Source organism: Nuphar pumila, chromosome 3 (assembly GCF_984573655.1).
Source record: "Nuphar pumila chromosome 3, dmNupPumi1.hap1.1, whole genome shotgun sequence".
Lineage (NCBI taxonomy): Eukaryota > Viridiplantae > Streptophyta > Magnoliopsida > Nymphaeales > Nymphaeaceae > Nuphar > Nuphar pumila.
The window spans coordinates 56544754-56564161 of NC_143251.1; the positions used below are offsets into that span (position 1 = coordinate 56544754).

At 35.2% G+C, this 19408-nt stretch overlaps 1 protein-coding gene and 1 long non-coding RNA gene across 2 annotated transcripts; both read right to left on the bottom strand.

Moving 5' to 3' along the window:
• Nucleotides 1–6867: 6867 nt before the first annotated feature.
• LOC149842924 (uncharacterized) lies at nt 6868–15271 on the bottom strand. The gene is made up of 3 exons (XR_016430831.1): nt 15148–15271; nt 14798–14863; nt 6868–7163 (listed from the first exon to the last, which is right to left on the bottom strand). It is a non-coding gene; the product is annotated as an uncharacterized LOC149842924 (long non-coding RNA).
• Nucleotides 15272–15332: 61 nt separating this feature from the next.
• On the bottom strand, nt 15333–17214 carry LOC149842925 (uncharacterized). Its single transcript, XM_090000768.1, has 5 exons — nt 17024–17214; nt 16866–16946; nt 16653–16773; nt 15470–15543; nt 15333–15405 (listed from the first exon to the last, which is right to left on the bottom strand). The coding sequence occupies exons 1-5, from the start codon at nt 17212–17214 to the stop codon at nt 15333–15335; spliced, it is 540 nt and encodes a 179-aa protein (XP_089856894.1).
• Between the last annotated feature and the right edge of the window lie 2194 nt (nt 17215–19408).

Genomic DNA, 19408 nt, shown 5'->3' on the forward strand with positions numbered 1-19408 from the left:
AGCTAACCATGTTAAGTTGCAAGGTCGACAAACAGCTCATGTCAACTGCCAATGTACCCTTAGTTATGTAATGGCTAAATTTTTGCATGTGTTCAAACATTGCACAAAATCAAATCATTAAATCAAACCATGAATGAGTACTTATCTTCCGGGGTCAAGTCTTAGCCCAACAATCAAATTGGCAACTCAAACAAGTTGAATATGACTATGATAAGTAGGATTTCTCAAAGAAATATATTAAGCAAGTGGTGCATAAGCTGTAGACCAATGCTCAATCATTTCTAGTACAGACAGGCTATATTAAGCAAGTAGACCAATGCTCAATCATTTCTAGTACAGATAGGCTATATTAAGCAAGTGGTGCGTTCTGCTCTATGTTCAATAAGAGAAATGAGTTCCTAAGAAAAACACAAAAGCTAGTTTTACAGCAGTGCATGATACAAGACTCAAGTTTATCTTTATTTCCTAGATAAATGGGAGCATAAAAAATAGAAAAGTTTTATGTCCATAATGCAAGGCAAAGTGGTAAAAAGATAGTTTCAAAGTTCATATTAACATACAGCTTATCATCAATGTGTAACCTAAAAATTATCAATAAGCTTAAATACCAACACTAACATTATCCTAACCTGTATCCTTCAACAAGTGATGTTTTTAATTAAATTTCTTCAAGTTGAATATTTTAGGAAATCAAAGCCTAGAGAATGACTACTCCTTATCTCAAATTCAACATACACATTTACTTGGTCACAGTAAATAATATCACCAAGGGATGTTGATATACTAAACTACCACAAGTAGATGGCACCCTAGCATAGACTCCACAGTACACCACTCAACATAATGGAACAGAAAGCATAATAAATTAAAGCACTTCAATCAAGCACATAGATTTGCTTGAACCCATTAACAGTTTTCCAGAGACAATGAACTAGGATGAAGCTGGTGTGCTAAACATGATTGATATTGAATGCCATGCAATGTTGCAATTATCGTCTCAGAACCCATATCAGAAGAGTTGGCAATACGAGTGTATCGTATCGTACCGTATCATATCATAAGATACGAAAAAATCACATTTAAAAAAAAACACAAAACACAAAACAAACAGAAATTTTTTTCAAAAAAAAATTAGAAAAGAACATAGAATAAAATAGAACAAAAAAGGAAATCAAATTTAAGCATTATGAACAATTAAGCATACACATGAACTACTATAACATGTGAAACGATAATGTAACAAACTAACTACTAACAAAACAAAAGGTTTACTATTAAAGAGTAATATTAGGAAGCAAACAAAAGAAAAAAAGTTTTGAATAAACAAATTATAACAATAGCATAATACAATAACTAAAAAAATTAAAAATATGACCACAACGATAATTGAAATGCATTTCAGTAGTCAAACTACAATATAAGTAAACTTAATTAGGAAAATTGAGCATGAATAATTATGTAACAATTATTTAATATAAAAGCTATAGTCATGATGTTATAACGATGTATCCATTACATATACCAAAAGAATAAAGTGAAGAAAAAAAGTAATGTCATTTGTAAGTAGTAAGCATTAAAAAAGAGAAGTTTCATAATGTCCTCATTAATTAGTTTCACTAATTACAATAAACACAAGAGTTGAATAATGTGTGCTCTTCCATAATAATATTTCTCTTCATTCATTTCTTTCTTGTCTTCAGTTATCACAATAAATTAAGAAGAACCTTTTATTTTATTTTGTTCACATAACTTAAGAAATAAGTGAATAGGACCCTAATAAAATCATATTTATGTAAAAAGTTGTCACTAAAAGTGAAAAAGGATAAAAATAAATTGTTTGAAAATTTTCAACACAAAAAAGTGAAAAAGTTGGGGCATGTATCGGACCGATATGCTTCATTTTCCAATTTAGGAGGGTATATTGTATCGCATGGGCCAGCGATATTGTGATACATCATATCATATCACACGATACAATAATGATAACACTGATGCCAAGTCTCATCTCAAAACCGTTCAACCACAAGTTAAGTTGTTTTTCTTTTTTCAAAATGACTCGAAATAGTAACCCATTGAAACCTTGGGTGCAACACCCCATACCTATGATGAAGCATCTTTAACATGACCTGCCCACTTTTGTCTAACACCTAAATAATGATCTAGCATAGTTTTTTGTAAATAAGTGAAATATCATTGCTGAAAAAGGTACTTTCTTATAAGATTTTATGATAAATTATTATAATTCTTCCCACACAACAATCAAGACTGCTTTTTAACCACAATTTGATACAATGCCAAGCCTAACAAGATATAACAGAACGAAACTGATAAATGTTAGTGGCCATTGTTAATCATTTGACTATTGTGTGGGGAGGGAACAAACATGCCTGGAAAATGTCTCACAATGGCATTGTTCAAATAATAGAAATGTACTGGATGTTATCCATCCTACAAAAATGGGTGCATTTCTTCCATTTGATAAGCACTTGCATATACCCCTCATTCTTCAAAATCAATTTGTTGAATTGGATGACCTAAACAGCAATTCAAATAAATCACAGGATTTTATCAGTATTCCATTTAAAATAACATTTTCTACAATTTTGTTAAATGCAAAAGAGAAATTTTCAAATTAAAGGATGCAGTGGATACACAACTTGTCCAGGAAGATTGATGTCTACAGGAGATCAACCTAACAAAAATAGTCATTTCAGACATTCTTTCAAATTTTTGAATTCAAAAAAGCAATTAGCTGCCTATTAGGAACTCTAGATTCATTTGTAGCATCTGAGTTCCATTATTAATAGTAGTCCAAATTATTTAAGCACGCCTCTCTTTGGAACAAATGTATCCTACACTCAGCTTTCTTCATAACATGTATAATTTTTATTGCCAAAAAAAATTCTAACCACTCTTTCCCCCAAAACAAAGATCACTATTGCATTCCAATCAGGGCGTTATCCCAAATAAACATAGTCTTTAAGATGTCGTCCCAACTGCAGTATAACACAAATTCACTAGTGAGACTCAAAACCTCCTAAAGTATCCATTCTACCAATCAAAGATTCAGTATTAATTTAACTGCAATAGTTCATACTCAGTGGTGTTTTAACAGTACCTTCACCAATCTCCATTAAGGCACTGTAATTCTTATGAATATGCTAATCTTTCTTCTTAAAATGTATTATCCAGCAAACAGATGGACTCACAACGATTATCAAGCACCTCGATTTAACTGTGCGTAACAAAAACCTGAAACAAGTTTCGAAAACAAACTCCTTGAACTACTCAAAAGAAGAAAAAAAAACTACCTATTAGCATATTCTAACCAATATCCAGAAAAGGCTAAAACCCTAAACGGCAAAAAACACGAACGAACACAAAACCGAGAAAATTATCCAAAAAAAAATACGATGCCTAAAAACTAGAGAAAGAGATAGAGAGATCTCACGGTAAAATACCGTTAGACCGCCTGATATCTCTCCAATCACCGAAAAAATTTAGCGTTCTCTCTGCTATGACGGCAAGCCCTCCCCGCTCTACAAGACAAAACCCTAACCCTAATTTGAGATGGAGCCCTTTGCTTCCCCCATTATAGTTGGAGAGGTTGCTTCAACGGTTCGGATGTTATCGAACACCCAACTCGAATCCGGTTGCTATTACGAATCTAGTTAATTATGAGATTCATATTCGACATAGAATTTTATAATCGAATTCGTGGATATCTGATTCTGACGGACATCCAGATCCAATTCATGTAAATAATCAGATTCGGTATTAGCCTTTCTCCATCCGAATCCAATTAGCCAATACATGATTAGTCGAATTCAATAAAGGTTACATCCAACCGAAATCTCAACCGATCCAAGAGGTAGGGATGTAAATGGTTCAGATTGGGATAGGATGTTTCCAATACCATATCCTACTGAACAGATGTTGTCTAAAGAGATTCGATTAGGATGGTGCTTTTTTTTAAAATGTAAACAGATTCAAATATCCCTCAAATTCAGATAATTATTGGATTTGGTTGCAAAAAAACTCAAAACCGTATCCACATTCACTTATAATCGAGAGCATGTGACCTGACAAATCACTTTTAGAAAAGTTATTTGGCATCCTCACCGTCCACAACATAGGTCGTTGTGGGATGAAGCAATAGACTGTGAAGATGTCAATGACTTGATAGATCACAGACCTGCTCTTCTTATAATCGGATATGGTTTTGGCTTACCAAATGCAATTAAATGGATAAAATCTGATTCATCGGCATCCCTGCCAAGAGGGGTAAGAAAGTCTTAGACCAAAATAACAAAAAAACTATTTTAAAAATGACAAAAATATGCAATCCGTCACTAATTGAATCAAATCTAGTTTTTTTTTTAATCAGACCATTTCAAGGATTTTTTTTTGTTTAGTTTTATTTATAATAATTATATTAAAAAAAAGACTTAGCGAACCAATTCAAGACATAAATTGCTCGACTCATGCTGTTTCGAATCGTTAAGGGCCTAATTGGATCTAAATCTATCAACTTCAGTCTGATTCAGATTGATTTTGATCACACTGGGATCAACGCAAAAGCAGAAAACTTCTCTCCACTTATTTTTTTACTTTAAATCATGCTGGAAAACGGGTCAGATCCATTTGGATCAGCAATCTGAGTAGGACCCATGTTTTCCAAAATGTTCCCACTAACGTAGTCACAAAATCCCATTCTCGGTATTTTCTCAGCAAGGGAAAATATGGCAATAAACTAAAATTTTAAAACAAATATGAGTATATACTTGAAAATTGTAAGAAAACTTTGAAAACATATATACAATTTTTTAAATAATTAAAAACTATAAAAATGACAATGATATATATATATATATATATATATATATATATATATATATATATATATATATATATATAACATTAAAAAAAATTCTTGATGATTTTGGGAAGTTCATTGCTTGGCAAAGCCTCACAAAATAATGAAAAGATTTTTAAAAACTCACAAATAGTAATACATTAGCTCGATTGATATTGACAGGAAATGGCTCTTATTGTGTTCAAAATTCATGAATAGATCTTCTGCATCTACTAACGCCTTTACTTGCCTGTATACAAAAATGGAACTTTGATTCTTTTGAATATCACGTAATATTACATATGCTCTTTGTGTCACGATAAAGTAGAAAGGGTTGTGAACCTCATTGGCATATATATATGCGAAAGCTGTGAGATCAGATAAGTTGATCTTTGCTCAGGAGTGTGCGGTACTGAGCAGTCCCTCCTGTAGAAACTCTTGGAGACAGTCATAACTTTGTGAGATAAATTTAGCAGTCTTTTGTTAAGTTGAGCATGATAGTTGCTTTCGTTATAACGTTTTGGGCTTGCAAGAACCTTTGAGGAACATCTGTCTTTTTCCCAGTTTCAAGTTTTAAAATTATATTCCAAAGATATCCAGTTGTTCATAAACTGAAATTCATTAAGGGGAAAAATTGCAAAATTCAAGGGCTCTGAGTTCCCCTACCAAATATCCATGTAGAGATAATTAATATGCTCCACCACCTGCCTCCAAATTTTAAGGTGTTGGCGATGATCTATTCAAACTTCGTCGCCTCTGAATATTTGGGATTCACAGTGAAACTCGTTTCTACATCTGTGCAGTCATTGCAAGGATGCACGTGTAGAAGCCATTATTCTAGGAGATTAGTTGGTTCATGGACTTGTAGGTATATGTAATACGGAGATGATAGTTCCAGCTTTGTCTAGTTTCTTTGATGTATGTCATATTAGGGTAACTGATGGAAATTTGTAATGGTTTTTGCTTGACAATGGTATGGAGGTATCTCCTTGGTGATACTTCCCCTTTACAGAGAAATCACGGGCCATTACCCAAGAACCTGCCTAATGACAGTTGAAAACGGCTGCTAAAACCCAGTAGACTGAGGAGCAAAAAAGAATAACACCCGTACGAGGGGCTTGCATTGCATCTAAGGGTGTTAACGGGTAGGGTTTGGTTGGGACTCAGGTGGTGGGACCAGATTTTTGAGTATAGTATCTGATCCAGACTCGGGTCTACTATAAAAGAAATCATACTCAGACCCAATAACAACTACATGAACCAGACCCGTACCATACCCTGTAAAGTAATATTTTTTTATTTTTTTCACATTGAAAATTTGTGGGTCTTAATCGAAACTCAGGTTGGATCCAGGTCTGGTATAAAATTTCACAAACTATACCCGAGACCATGTACTAATCGGACCTAATTGCATCTGAGGTGTTCGGTATCCAAACCAAGTTGAGGTGTGACCTTGTGACACTATATCACAACGCAACCCTTCCTCTGTCGCCCCCACCCCCAAAGAGAACAATGTTACAAATCTCGAATCGATCAGAAGATTGGAAAATGCATGAGCTGGAACGATCGGATAAAAAAAAAATCAGAGGGCACGGTTTTTCTTTGTTTCGCATAACTTAAAAAGAAAATACTAAAATGCTTGAAGTTTTGGATAACACCAAATAACAAAAAATCCAAAATCCCTACTTTACCTTACCTGTGGAAATGATCCACCATATAGAGCCCCAGACAATTATGTAAGAAAAATCATAGCCCAAATCTAAGACCCACATTTTATCCTAAATAACTTTTACCATACATGATGATCACAACTGTCTGATTTTCAAGAACAACGTTTCATATCACAGGCTCAGGGTCCCGCATTACTTTCAAGCATCAATTGCCAGTGTTGGTTTATTGCAGATGAAAGGATAAATCGGTAATCTGGGTGAAAATTTTGCTCATTTTTTCAGTGATCGCTAGTGAATTTTATATGAACATTAGGTTGCACCTCACAACGTGAGAGTAACAAATACATCCAAAAGCAAGCATACCGGTAAAAAAGGAAACCCACAAGTTGTAATAAGATTGAAATGGCAGATGATTGATTTATCAGCGAGGCTTATTATGGCTTGCTACAAGCAAATCTACTTAATAAACTCCCTTTATATGTAATCTGAAAAAGGTTGTAACAAAAATCATGCAATGAAATTCTTATTCCCTGCTGGCTAATACTGTTGATTCTGTAAACAGTATGATGTCAGGATTGGGGGCTCCTTGATGTGATGGATTTATGTAATCACTTTCCCAGTTAAGCAATCCAGAGCAACTGTAAATACATGAAAACATCATATCATCAATAAAGTCACTGATACTAAAAATTATATAAAATATATCATGATAGCTTGATAATGGACACCATATTTTCCTAATTCTCGTTCATTCTATACAACATTTAGGGAGCAGGTTCCTTTCTTTGATCTTGGTTATGTTTGGTTAGGAGCTGTAGAGATAGAGCAATCATTATCTTAAGAGCAAATTCTGTATTTGAGAGAGAGTTTTGAATACGCCAATAAGGTCTGATGATAATCTAACCACTCCAACCTAAATCTCAAACAAATTAGCCAGCTAAAAATTCTCAATGTCGCAGCTATTTTCCTTGGGCAATACAATCAGTCCAAAACAAAGATCAAAATCCTTTTTTCCCCTTTTTGAGAAATAAATAACATTGCTATTCATGAAAGGTCTTCTGATAATCTAACCACTCCAAGATAAATTTCAAACAAATTAGCCAGCTAAAAATCCTCAGCGTCCCAGCTATTTTCTTTGAGCAATACAAGCGATGCAAAACAAAGATCAAAATCCTTTTTTCAACTTTTAAAGAAATAAATAACATTACTACTTCTGAAAGGTCTTATGACCATCTAACCTCTCCAAGATAAATCTCAAACAAATTAGGCAGCTAAAAATTCCCAAAGTCGCAGATATTTTCCTTGAGCAATACAACCGGTCCAAAACAAAGATCAAAATTCTTAAATTCACCTTTTGAAGAAATAAACGTTACTGCTTGTGAAAAGATTCCTAGACAAAATCCTACACATCTCACTAGATTCTATGACGCCTCGATCAAAAGGAAGAGTTTCACAATACTCTAGTCAAAACTTTTTGCTCCCCAATCATTTAAATAGGCATCAATTTTTCTACCATGAAATAGTGAAGGATGCCAATCTCTTCCAGATACTTTTTCATCAATTTAATAATCCCTTACATTTTAGGAATTAAAAAAAAGCTTAATATTTTCTTAAAGGTAAGTTACAACTTATGTGTGTGTGTGTGCACGTATATGCATATTTATATATACTGTAATGTGTTTCTTATATGCTTTGTGGATCAAGCTACATAGCTTGTTTAGTAAGAAACATGCTTTGAATCATGCATTGCAATGCCAAATAAGGCCTTTCAAGAGTTCAACAGACCACAATACAACAAATTTTTGTGATAAAAAAAATTAGGGATTTTTATGCTTAATGACAATACATAGTGTGTTGGCTGCTAAGCAACAATGTTGTAGGCATCTATGGGGTTAAATTGAACCACAATTACCAGAATAAGAAGGTGCAAAAGGCAATACATGAAGCATGTGTTTAAGAAATGCTTGTGGTGTTTAGGAAGTGTAAGAAGGTAAGAAACAACAATAAAAATGAGTAGAATCAAAACATTGTGTGCTTTGCTTAAGATGAATTAAGCAAATTTTTTATTTTAATTAGGTTCACTTGTTATTGATATCATGCCAAAAATTCAAACTAATTTGAGTTCTTGGGCTCCATTAAAAAAATCAAAAGCAGAACCGGGTTCTAAACCCTCTGGAAATTTCAGATCTCCCTTTAGCAGGGTTGTTGATTTGAGATATCCTCCATGGGAGATCCAATTCACTCCAAAAAAAATACAGTAGATTCATGATTAAATCTATTATTTTTCTAAGAAATAAATTTGGGAAAAGAAAGTACAATGCTTTTAACATGAGAAAGACATTTGTAATATCAAGTTAGTTCTTTTTTGTAATGAAATGGTGGTCTTCAACAAATGCACAAATAACTGACAAACAAGTGCTATTGGAGACACTACAAGCATGACCCTTGAAAGGGTATAAAAGGAAGAACACTTGAAAAATAAATAATACTTTATTCATGAACAAAATGCTTAAGAAGCATGGATATTTACATTGAAGGGGTTCACCCCTATATATACAATAAAGTGGGAGAGAGGAGAGCTCATTTTGAGCTCTCCAAAAGAGACTATAGTCCAACAGCATTTATTATTATAGTTGTTGACTATAGTCCAACAACATTTATTATAGCTGTTGGACTACAGTCCAACAGCTATTTGCACAGTCAAGTTCCAACAGGAACTTGATTGGATCAAATATCTAGTTTCTATTGAACTAGATGCTAAAAAAAATAAAGAAAAATAAAGTAATAAAATAATAAAAGAAAATATAATAATATTAAATAATATATATATATATATATTACAGTTTACATTTTAACACTCCCCCTCAAACTTACGGTACAATGAGCGAAAGTTTGTCTAAAAGGAAGTGAAATCTGGGAGCAGCGAGAGGCTTGGTGAAGAAGTCTGCTAATTGATATTCTGATGTAACATATGGCAGATCAATGGTTCTATGTAAGTATTCCTCTCTGACATAGTGACAGTCCATCTCAATGTGTTTAGTGCGCTCATGAAATGTCTGGTTGCTTGCAATGTATATCGCACTTTTGTTGTCACAGCACATCTTTGAAGCTTGCGTTGCTTTAGCTCCCATATCCGCTAGCAATCGTATGAGCCAAACAACCTCCATAGTGGTGGTTGTCATGGCTCTGTATTCAGCTTCGGTGGAGGAAAGAGAGACTTTCTGCTGCTTCTTGCACCTCCACGAAATTAAGGTTTCACCTAAGAACACACAAAAACCAGTAGTTGAGTGTTTATTATTGGGATCACCTCCCCAGTCAGCATCAGTATATGCAATTAAATTTAATGAAGATGAAGCAGACAAGAAGAGTCTTCGTGAAAGAGAGGATTTTAAGTATCTAATAATACGCAAAATCGCTCCCATGTGCACGGAGGTGGGAGCATGTTGAAACTGACTAACTGTATGAACCGCATGAGTTATATTTGGCCTAGTAATGGAAAGATAAGAAAGAGCTCCAACAAGCTGTCTATAAGGAGTAGGATCATCAAGAAGTTCTCCATCATCAATTTTTATTTTAACATTGATAACTTCTGGAGTGTCTACTTTCTTATCATCTGTAATTCCAGACCTGGAAACGATATCAAGAGCAAATTTAGATTGAGATATCAAATACCCCCGAGGGGAATAAGCAACTTCAATGCCTAAAAAATATCTTAATAAACCTAAGTCAGTCATTTCAAAGTGAGTTTTAAGAAGAAATTTGATATTTGCAACTCTCTGTTTGTCGCCTCCGGTGATGATCATATCGTCCACATAGAGAAGAAGAATAATGATGCCTGCATCAGATTTCTTAACAAACAAAGCAGTGTCAGTTAAACAAGGTTGAAAACCAATATCAAGCATAACATGACTAAATCGGTCATACCAGGCTTTTGGAGCCTGTTTAAGACCATAAAGAGCTTTTTCTAGACGAAGAGCTTTACCCTTAGGGATACTAATACCAGGTGGGGCTTCCATGTATACTTCTTCAACGAGATTCTCATTCAGAAAAGCATTTTTGACATCTAATTGAAAGATAGGCCATGTTCTAATGGAGGCCAAGGCTATTAAAGTTCTAACAGTGGTCATACGGGCCACAGGAGCAAATGTTTCTTCATAATCGATGTCATACTCTTGGGCATATCCTTTTGCTACTAAACGGGCCTTATATCTTTCCAGGGTCCCATCACTTTTGGTTTTGACTTTATATACCCACCTACAACCTATAGGTTTCTTACCCGGAGAAATATCTTGTATCGTCCAAGTATTGGCCTTTTCTAGTGCATCCAATTCTATTTTCATAGCTTCTATCCATTCTATATGATTTTTTGCTTGAGAATAGGATGATGGTTCAACATATGATTGTATTAATGTAATGGCGGCCCTATACGTGGGTGAAAAAGATTCATAAGACACAAATTTTTCTGGAGGTTTAGAGATTCTAGACGTTCTTCTAGGTGAGACTTCAGAGTATTTTTGTAATGCACATGGAAGATTTTGCTCTCTACGTCTTGAATATTGTAGACTAACATCCCTATGGATTTGCTCTTCATTATCATCATTTTCAACAACAATAGGACTTTTATCATTGTCAAGGTCACATCCAACATCACATTCATTGGATTTTGAAGTTGGATCAATTAAAAACGAGTATTCAGTGACATCCTTGGATTTTTCAAATTCAAAGAAGCTTTCTTTTTCCAAAAAAGATACATTTCTTGACACATATAATTTGTCATTTTGAAAATCGAAACACCTGTAGCCTTTTTTATTATCAGCATATCCTAAAAAGGCACATAGAATTGCACGAGGAGAGAGTTTATCATTTCTGTTGGTGAAAACAAAATATTTGCATCCAAAGACTCTTAATCTAGAATAATCTGAAATTAAATTAACAAGCTTTTCTATTGGAGTTATATTATTTAATGAGGAAGATGGCATCCTATTAATGAGGTAGGTGGCAGTTAGGACCGCTTCAGCCCAAAAACTTTTTGGAACTTGATTTGCAATTAGCAATGTCCTACTAGTTTCCATAATGTGCCGATGTTTGCGTTCGGCTAGGCCATTCTGTTGTGGAGTGTGTGGACATGATCTTTGATGTGTAATACCATGTAAATTGAGATAGTCTTTGAATTCGTTGGACATGAATTCTCCCCTTGAATCAGTGCGAAAAATATAGATATCATTTTGAAACTTATTTTTAACCATTTTATGAAATATTTGGAAGTTAGCAAAGACATCAGATTTATGTTTAAGAAAATAAATCCAAGTATATCTAGAAAAGTCATCAACAAAAATGACATAATATGTATAACCACCTTTGGAAATAACTGGTGCGGGGCCCCAAACATCCGAATGTATTAACTCAAGTGGTCGTGAGGAAACAAAAGTTCTACTAAGAAATGGTAACCTTTTCATTTTGCCAAGAATGCAGTCTTTACAAGAAAAATTTTCAGAATTACAAAATTTTTCCAAACTTGGAAAATATTGAATTTTAGACATATGAGGATGGCCAAGCCTTTTGTGCCATAAATCCAATTCTAATTTCTGAATATTATAACAAAATGCATTCTTGGGTAATTCCAAAAAGTCCATGTAATAAAGTCCTCCTTCTCTATGGCCTTCCCCAATCAGCTTCCCTGACTGGCGATCCTGTACCCAACAACCATGAGAAGAGAAGGAGATATTACATCCATAATCAGATATTTGTGAGACAGATAAGATATTCAAATTAAGTTTAGGGATATATCTAACTTTTGGGATAAAAAATCTTTTGGATTTTTGAAGATTTTCAAAACATCCTATTCCTTTTACTTCAAGAGATGTGCCATCGGCTATAAAAACCTTTGACACACTTGAGTTATTTTTAAGACATTCGGATAGATTATTAACATTTGGGGTCATATGAAAAGAAGCACCTGGACCGGAGAAAGATGCAACTGCCGCTCCAATTGAGGCTTCGGTTGAGGAGGATACCCCTTTGAGAAGAGGTTGAAGGATTTCCATCAGTTGAGCCATAGACACAGGTGCATCTTGATCTTTTAACTCAGATTCAACAGATGCAACTCTTTTTTCTTCTCTTCTTTTTAACTTTGGACATTGAGGCATATAGTGCCCCGATTCATGACAATGATGACAAATAACTTTTCTTTTATCAAAGTCGCCCTTTTGCCTTTCAAAATGAGGCGGCTTGTAAGTACGAGTATGATTCCCCGGTCTAGATACAGCTAAAACGGAGTCATCATCAACTTTTGAAGTACTTTTTCTAAGTCTATTTTCCTCCATAGTGAGCTCTTCTATAGTATCAACAATAGAAGGAATTTTTCCACGATGTAAAAGGGCCGATTTGGTGGATTCAAACTCCGGCCTTAGACCAAATTGATAGAAATGTTCCATATCGAGTTGCTTTTGGCGAAGCTCGATGTCTTCGGCACAATGCCATTTGGGCTCAAGAAGAGCCAACGAACAACTCATTATAATATTCTCGAATAGTTTTATCTTTTTGAGTCATTGTCCGAGCTTTATCTTGTAAATTGCATACATGTGCAATATCTTTAAGGGAATACATATTTTTGAGGTATTTCCAAGCCTTATCGGCATGCTCAAACTTAGCTAGACTAGAGCATTTTTTAATGTCTATGCTATTGATGAGCCATGACATAATTTTTGCATGCCCTATCCTCCATTCTTTCCATTTCTTTTCATAAGTGGCTAACGCCTTACTCTTCTCTTCTTCCGTTAGAGGAACCTCTTTATCACCCTCTTTCTTGGTAAGAGATAGTTTAGGTTCCAAATCGGAACCATCCACTATACCCCATAAACCTTTTCCCCAAATGTGGTGCTTCATAATCGAAGCCCACATTACATAGTTAGTATCATTTAGCTTCATAGGAATGATGGTGATCTTATCATTGTCATCCATATTTTACACGGGTAAGAGAGGAATAAATAGGAGAGAGAGAGAGAGAAAAATAAAAAGAAAAGAAAAAGAATAGACAAAGGAATAAGAGAGGATACAAAACCAAAATTTTTTGTAGCACAAGTTTGCCTTTCTTCAAACAAATCTTCTTGAGCCAAGAACAAGGTGATGAAACACCTTTTGTAAATGTGGCACGGAAATCGAGGCGGAAGCACTTCAAGATCTAAGAATTTCGTAGCTCTGATACCATGTAATGAAATGGTGGTCTTCAACAAATGCACAAATAACTCACAAACAAGTGTCTATTGGAGACACTACAAGCATGACCCTTGAAAGGGTATAAAAGGAAGAACACTTGAAAAATAAATAATACTTTATTCATGAACAAAATGCTTAAGAAGCATGGATATTTACATTGAAGGGGTTCACCCCTATATATACAAAAAAGTGGGAGAGAGGAGAGCTCATTTTGAGCTCTCCAAAAGAGACGTTGGATTCCAACGTCTCTTAATATAGCTGTTGGACTACAGTCCAACAGCATTTATTATTATAGTTGTTGGACTATAGTCCAACAACATTTATTATAGTTGTTGGACTACAATCCAACAGCTATTTGCACAGTCAAGTTCCAATAGGAACTTGGGAACTTGACTGGATCAAATATCTAGTTTCTATTGAACTAGATGCTAAAAAAGAAAATAAAGGAAAATAAAATAATAAAATAATAAAAGAAAATATAATAATATTAAATAATATATATTACAGTTTACATTTTAACATTTTTCATCTCGGGAGATACACATTTTCCATTTCTCGGAAGCGAGATTCAGATGCACGCAGTTTCACACTTTTCAAGTCAGCAGCTAGGAAAACAAGCATTCAAGGTTTTAAGTAGCTTCTCATAATTATGGATCGAATAGAATTCACATATGACTTTCCACCAGATAGTATGGTACACACATTTTAAACATTTCTATAACATTCAACTAATTGAAATTATCAAAACACCCTTCAGAAGGTGGCAGTTTGAAAAATATGTCATTACTATTAGGGTTGAAAAAAGACATTGTAATTTTACAAATAAAATTACTATCTAAAAAGACATAGCCCACCCTAGAAAGCAACTTCTTAAATTTGAAAAAAAAAATCACCTTGAGTGTTTTAGTAATTTCATTTAGTTTACCTTCGCTAAGCAATTAAAATAAATTTAGGTTCAATATGCTCAAAGACTAAATAAGTAATAGCAACAGCAAAAGGTCAGCAAAGATATCTAGAAAGACATTTGAAAAGGCCTATTAAATATGGATACACTCACCCATTTTCAAGCAGCGATGGGACCTTTTGGATTCTTTTTCTTTTTGCATGATAATGGATTTGGACCCTACAACAACGAAATATAAACATAAATTCATAGAGGATAACTTGATGGAGCACCATCAAAGACGAAATAAGATATTATTAGTTTAGCTGATATTTGTTGGTAAAAAATATAAAATAACCAATTCAACATGACAGGATAAAATTATCCTACTATCACTACAAAACAACCCGAAAGGCATGCCAAGAAACAATAGTATGTAATGCTTTATTTTAGGGCATGAACAGGTCCATGAGTTTAAGTTCCTCATTAACATGACAAGAAGTCCAAGATGTAATATGCCACACACACATTCAGGATAGATTGGAGAAGTCATTGTTGTGATGAAATATGTATCGCTGATCAAACGCAGTTCTAGAGAACAAGTGAAGGGGATCCATGCTACTAACCTTTGTTCTTTTTCGTTTGAACTTAGTCTTATCTTTCGTATTAAACGACCAGTTTTTATGCATGTTATGTACGACTCTTCCTTCTACGCCATGTCCTCCTGAACTTTCAGCACCATCTGCTGCACCTTCGTTGGCAAGTCTCCTCTTTTCCCTTTTCTTTATCATCTCAAATTCCAATTCCTTCATGGGTAGACGCTCCTCTTCAGCTGTTTTCACAAACTGGAGATGACACGCCGATGGTTGATCAAGGAACAAAGCATTTTTCAATGCATATATTACGGGGACGCCTGGTATCTGCAAGATGAAAAGCATGCATATTTAGCAAGCAAATCACCATGATTAAATGGTTTATTAAACATTACAAATGCAACTGGCATAAGAAAACCAGATATGTAAACTTGCCAGAATGCTCATAGTTCAATTGATCCAACAAATATGTCAACGCAGAAGAAGTACAAGATCCAAACAGCAGTAGGCAATATTCATTATAATACTCCTCACAAAGGAGCAGAAAGCTGAAAAACAATAAAATTTGTTACCAGGCTGAGAAACATGAAACCAAATGCCAGGTTCTGTAATATATGGAAAGCTGAAAGCTATAGAAAGCTTAATAGAGAAACCACTTCAGAGCATCATCCTCTCCTACCAACTACTTGGTTTGATGATTAAGCATTTTAGGGAAGATGAATCATATAATAGCATATAAGATGCAGATATGGTTATGCTCTTTCTGGGAGATTTATACACATTTCATAGAAGTTGGAGAACAGATATGTTACATTGCATATCACCAGTCTGCTCCTTCTGTGCAATATATTCACTTTTCACACACATCTTCATAATCAAAAGACTTAAAGATACACAAGATTGTAGAATCAACAAAAGATAATGAATATCTCAAGAGAAGCTAGTGTTTCTCATCTGTTGATATTCTTTCTCTTGCGTTTATGAGGGATAACCTAGCAAATGGGGTTGAATCATGAGAATTATTGTGATACAAAACTACCAAAATTCTCAAGAAAGGTCACTGTTCTGTGATGTCTCAGGTGTTGCGATTCAAATTGTTAAGCCATTCCCTATTTCATTGCTTACGGGCTACATTCACACACTCACTAATAAAAACATCGATGTGCAAAGGCAATGGAACAATCTCAGACATGTATTATCAAGTGGCCCCGTTTCCAAATGCACACTCCTCGCTTATTGCTAAAGATACTACTTTACAAAGGCCGACATAACAATATGCATCTATAGAACTCATTTGTTCAACAAGATACTAAAGAACCGCCATGGATATCTACAGATAGAGAATGCTAAGATGAGAGTACCCAACTGCAGAAGCCTAAAAAAATGGAAGGGAAATGCGATAAAGAGTAAGAGAGAGGGCAAACGCAAAATCAAACCTCTTGAAACTTCTTGCGGAGGTTGGCGTCTTGGCTAGCAACGAAGAAGTGGCCGGGGTTGTTGCCCTTGGCGATCACCTCGATGCAATCGGAAGCAGAATTCCGCTTCTCGTGCTTGCATCTGCAACCAGCATCAAACTTCTTAAACACAACAACAAGAGAAAGAGAAAGAGAAAGACGAAGAAGAAGATGACAGTGACAATGATGAGAGACTTGGTGATGGTGAGGCTGAGTGCGGTTTTCAGCGATTCGGAGAAGGGTTCCCCAAGCCGCTTAAGCTCCGAAAGCATGCACCTGAAGAGAAAGAAGAGGGGTTAAGATGGGAAGAAAGAAGAGGAGCAGCAGCAGGAGGAGAAGCAACAAATAGCAACCTAGTGACGAAGACGAAGGTTCGAGCAGAGAGGAGGGAGGAGAGGATGTCGGTGGGAGGGTCGAGCTTGTGGAGGAGGAGGTGGTGGACAAAGGTGCCATCGCAGAGCACCTTGAAGGGCTCCCTGAAGTCATAGCATGTCGAGTAGAACCGCACCACCTTCTGGTTCCGCTTGTGCTTCTTCAATCGCATCTCACCTCCTCTTTTTCTATCTTCTTCCCCTCTTTTATATCGTCTTCTGCAACAAGCAGGAGCCTCCCTTCCCTACCAAGTGAAGAGCCGAAGAAAAAAAGGCAATGTGTATGATTAAATATAGGCAGTAAAGCATGATATTAAGCATGGCATAACAAATAAGTAACATGAATTTAACTTATTGCATATCACAATTCTAACTCACAAAAATATAACAGGAATTAATATCCAATCAGATAAGTAAACACTGGTTTAAATACTTGATCACATGTTCAATTTTCTAATCACAAGTAAACAAGTTCAAGTATAAAGCTCCCAATGTTTTGTCCGATCACAATTATAAGTCTCTAACTAGCATATATGAACAATAGCAGGCTCAAATCAAACTCACAGATACACATAATTTATTTCATGTTAATCCAAATAACCATATGCTAAAAGTAACTATTAACATGTTAAAGTAAAAACCTGACGATCTCTTATTCAACTAATGTACTCAAGATGTTTTTATTTAATGTTTTTCTTGAATTATCCCGCTGGTACACGCAGGTCAAGGCAACCGTAACAGAAGAGAACATTCGGGGGTTTATTATGCATTAGTGTTTTTTTCTAATCCGAACGTTCTAACTGAAACTGTAATCCTAAGGGAGCGGTCAGTAACCGAGAGAACCTCCCAAAGGCCCAAACAAACAGGATGCGTCCCTAACTTCTGCAGAAGAACGTGGAGCTACCGCCTATGACAAATTGAGTAGTCTGGGTCCCATAACTCCGAGAACTGGAGACCAACGAGTCATTGTCGCTCGAAGCAAGAAACACATGTCTCCGGAGTTGTGTACCACCTACCCTCTCCAAAGGTAAGCCCGAATCTGAGTGGGTTGCTCTTCTTATTAATTTATATTTTCTGATGTGTTCGGGTCTTCCCTAAACCGAACCCAGTCGCTCAAAGACACAGGAGTTCCACAAAATTTGATTCCTACTACCGGAGTAGTAGGCCCCCAACCATTCATACCTTTAAAAGGTATATTAACCAAACTTTATCCATTTAATTGTGCAAACTCACCCATAGTGCTTCGGTACCTTTAAACTGTCAAGCATGAATGCCCTGATACCTTTAAACCAATCAGGCAAAAATCATATTTCATTGTACTTGTGTATTCATGTTAAAACTTGAGGATCAATGCAGAATCCTTTATACCCTGGCTTGGCAACCCAGGTGCCAGCAATAACTGACCCGCAGGTTCGGTCAAAAGTTCATTATTTAGAGAGTTTCAGTTAGGATCCCATTTCAAGTATCTCACAAAGGATCGAGTATACGGCTTCATATCAGTATTCATTTCATCAAGCACCATCGTGTTATTATCCAAACCTAATCCTACTACTTCATGTAGACAGTGTACAGGCATCACCAAAGTTTGAAATAAAAGTATAATATGAATTGAATGAAAGAACATGTAATTTATAAGTGTGCAGGAATCATAATCATCAATATTAAAATTTCTGATATTACCCCTTTTTAAGCACCTGTAATCAGTAAATATCATGTATTAGTTCTGACATGGTAGTTCAAAAATTAAAAATCCATACTATCATGTTATGAGGATCGAGACCCACAACATTCATTGCGTGTAACAGACTGCTAGCATTATTATACACTTCAGACTCTATCTGTGTTATGTAGTTAGCAAGACAATCATTATAGTCTTGATGTTCTTCTGAGTTTAGTGAGAGCTCTGGTTTAAAGTTTGAAAAGTAGTTCACCCAAGTACAGGTGAACAGACTGTGTACGTATAACAGTGTAAATGGGGATCATATAATTTCTCAAAATCCGAAGTTACTGCAATGTTCATATGGGCTGAACACTGATGTCCTACTCATAACCGAGTAATGTACACAGGCTTTTCCAGTAACAACAAATCAATGAGCACTAGGAACCCCCACTTAATTGATATAGGAATAAAACGCAATACAAGCTACAACAGTTGAACCTTCCAGTGGAAATACAACTTATGCAATAAAAGAAAACCATGAAACTTATCCTATATTACAGTTTATTGTGTTATATAAGTATACTTCTAAAACCATCTACCATAAGAAAAAAGTTTACTAGGTTCAGTTATATAATCAGATCTATATGCGTATTAACATCCACAGAATCGATTATATCCAAGAAAAACTCAGGGAAAGAGCTACCACC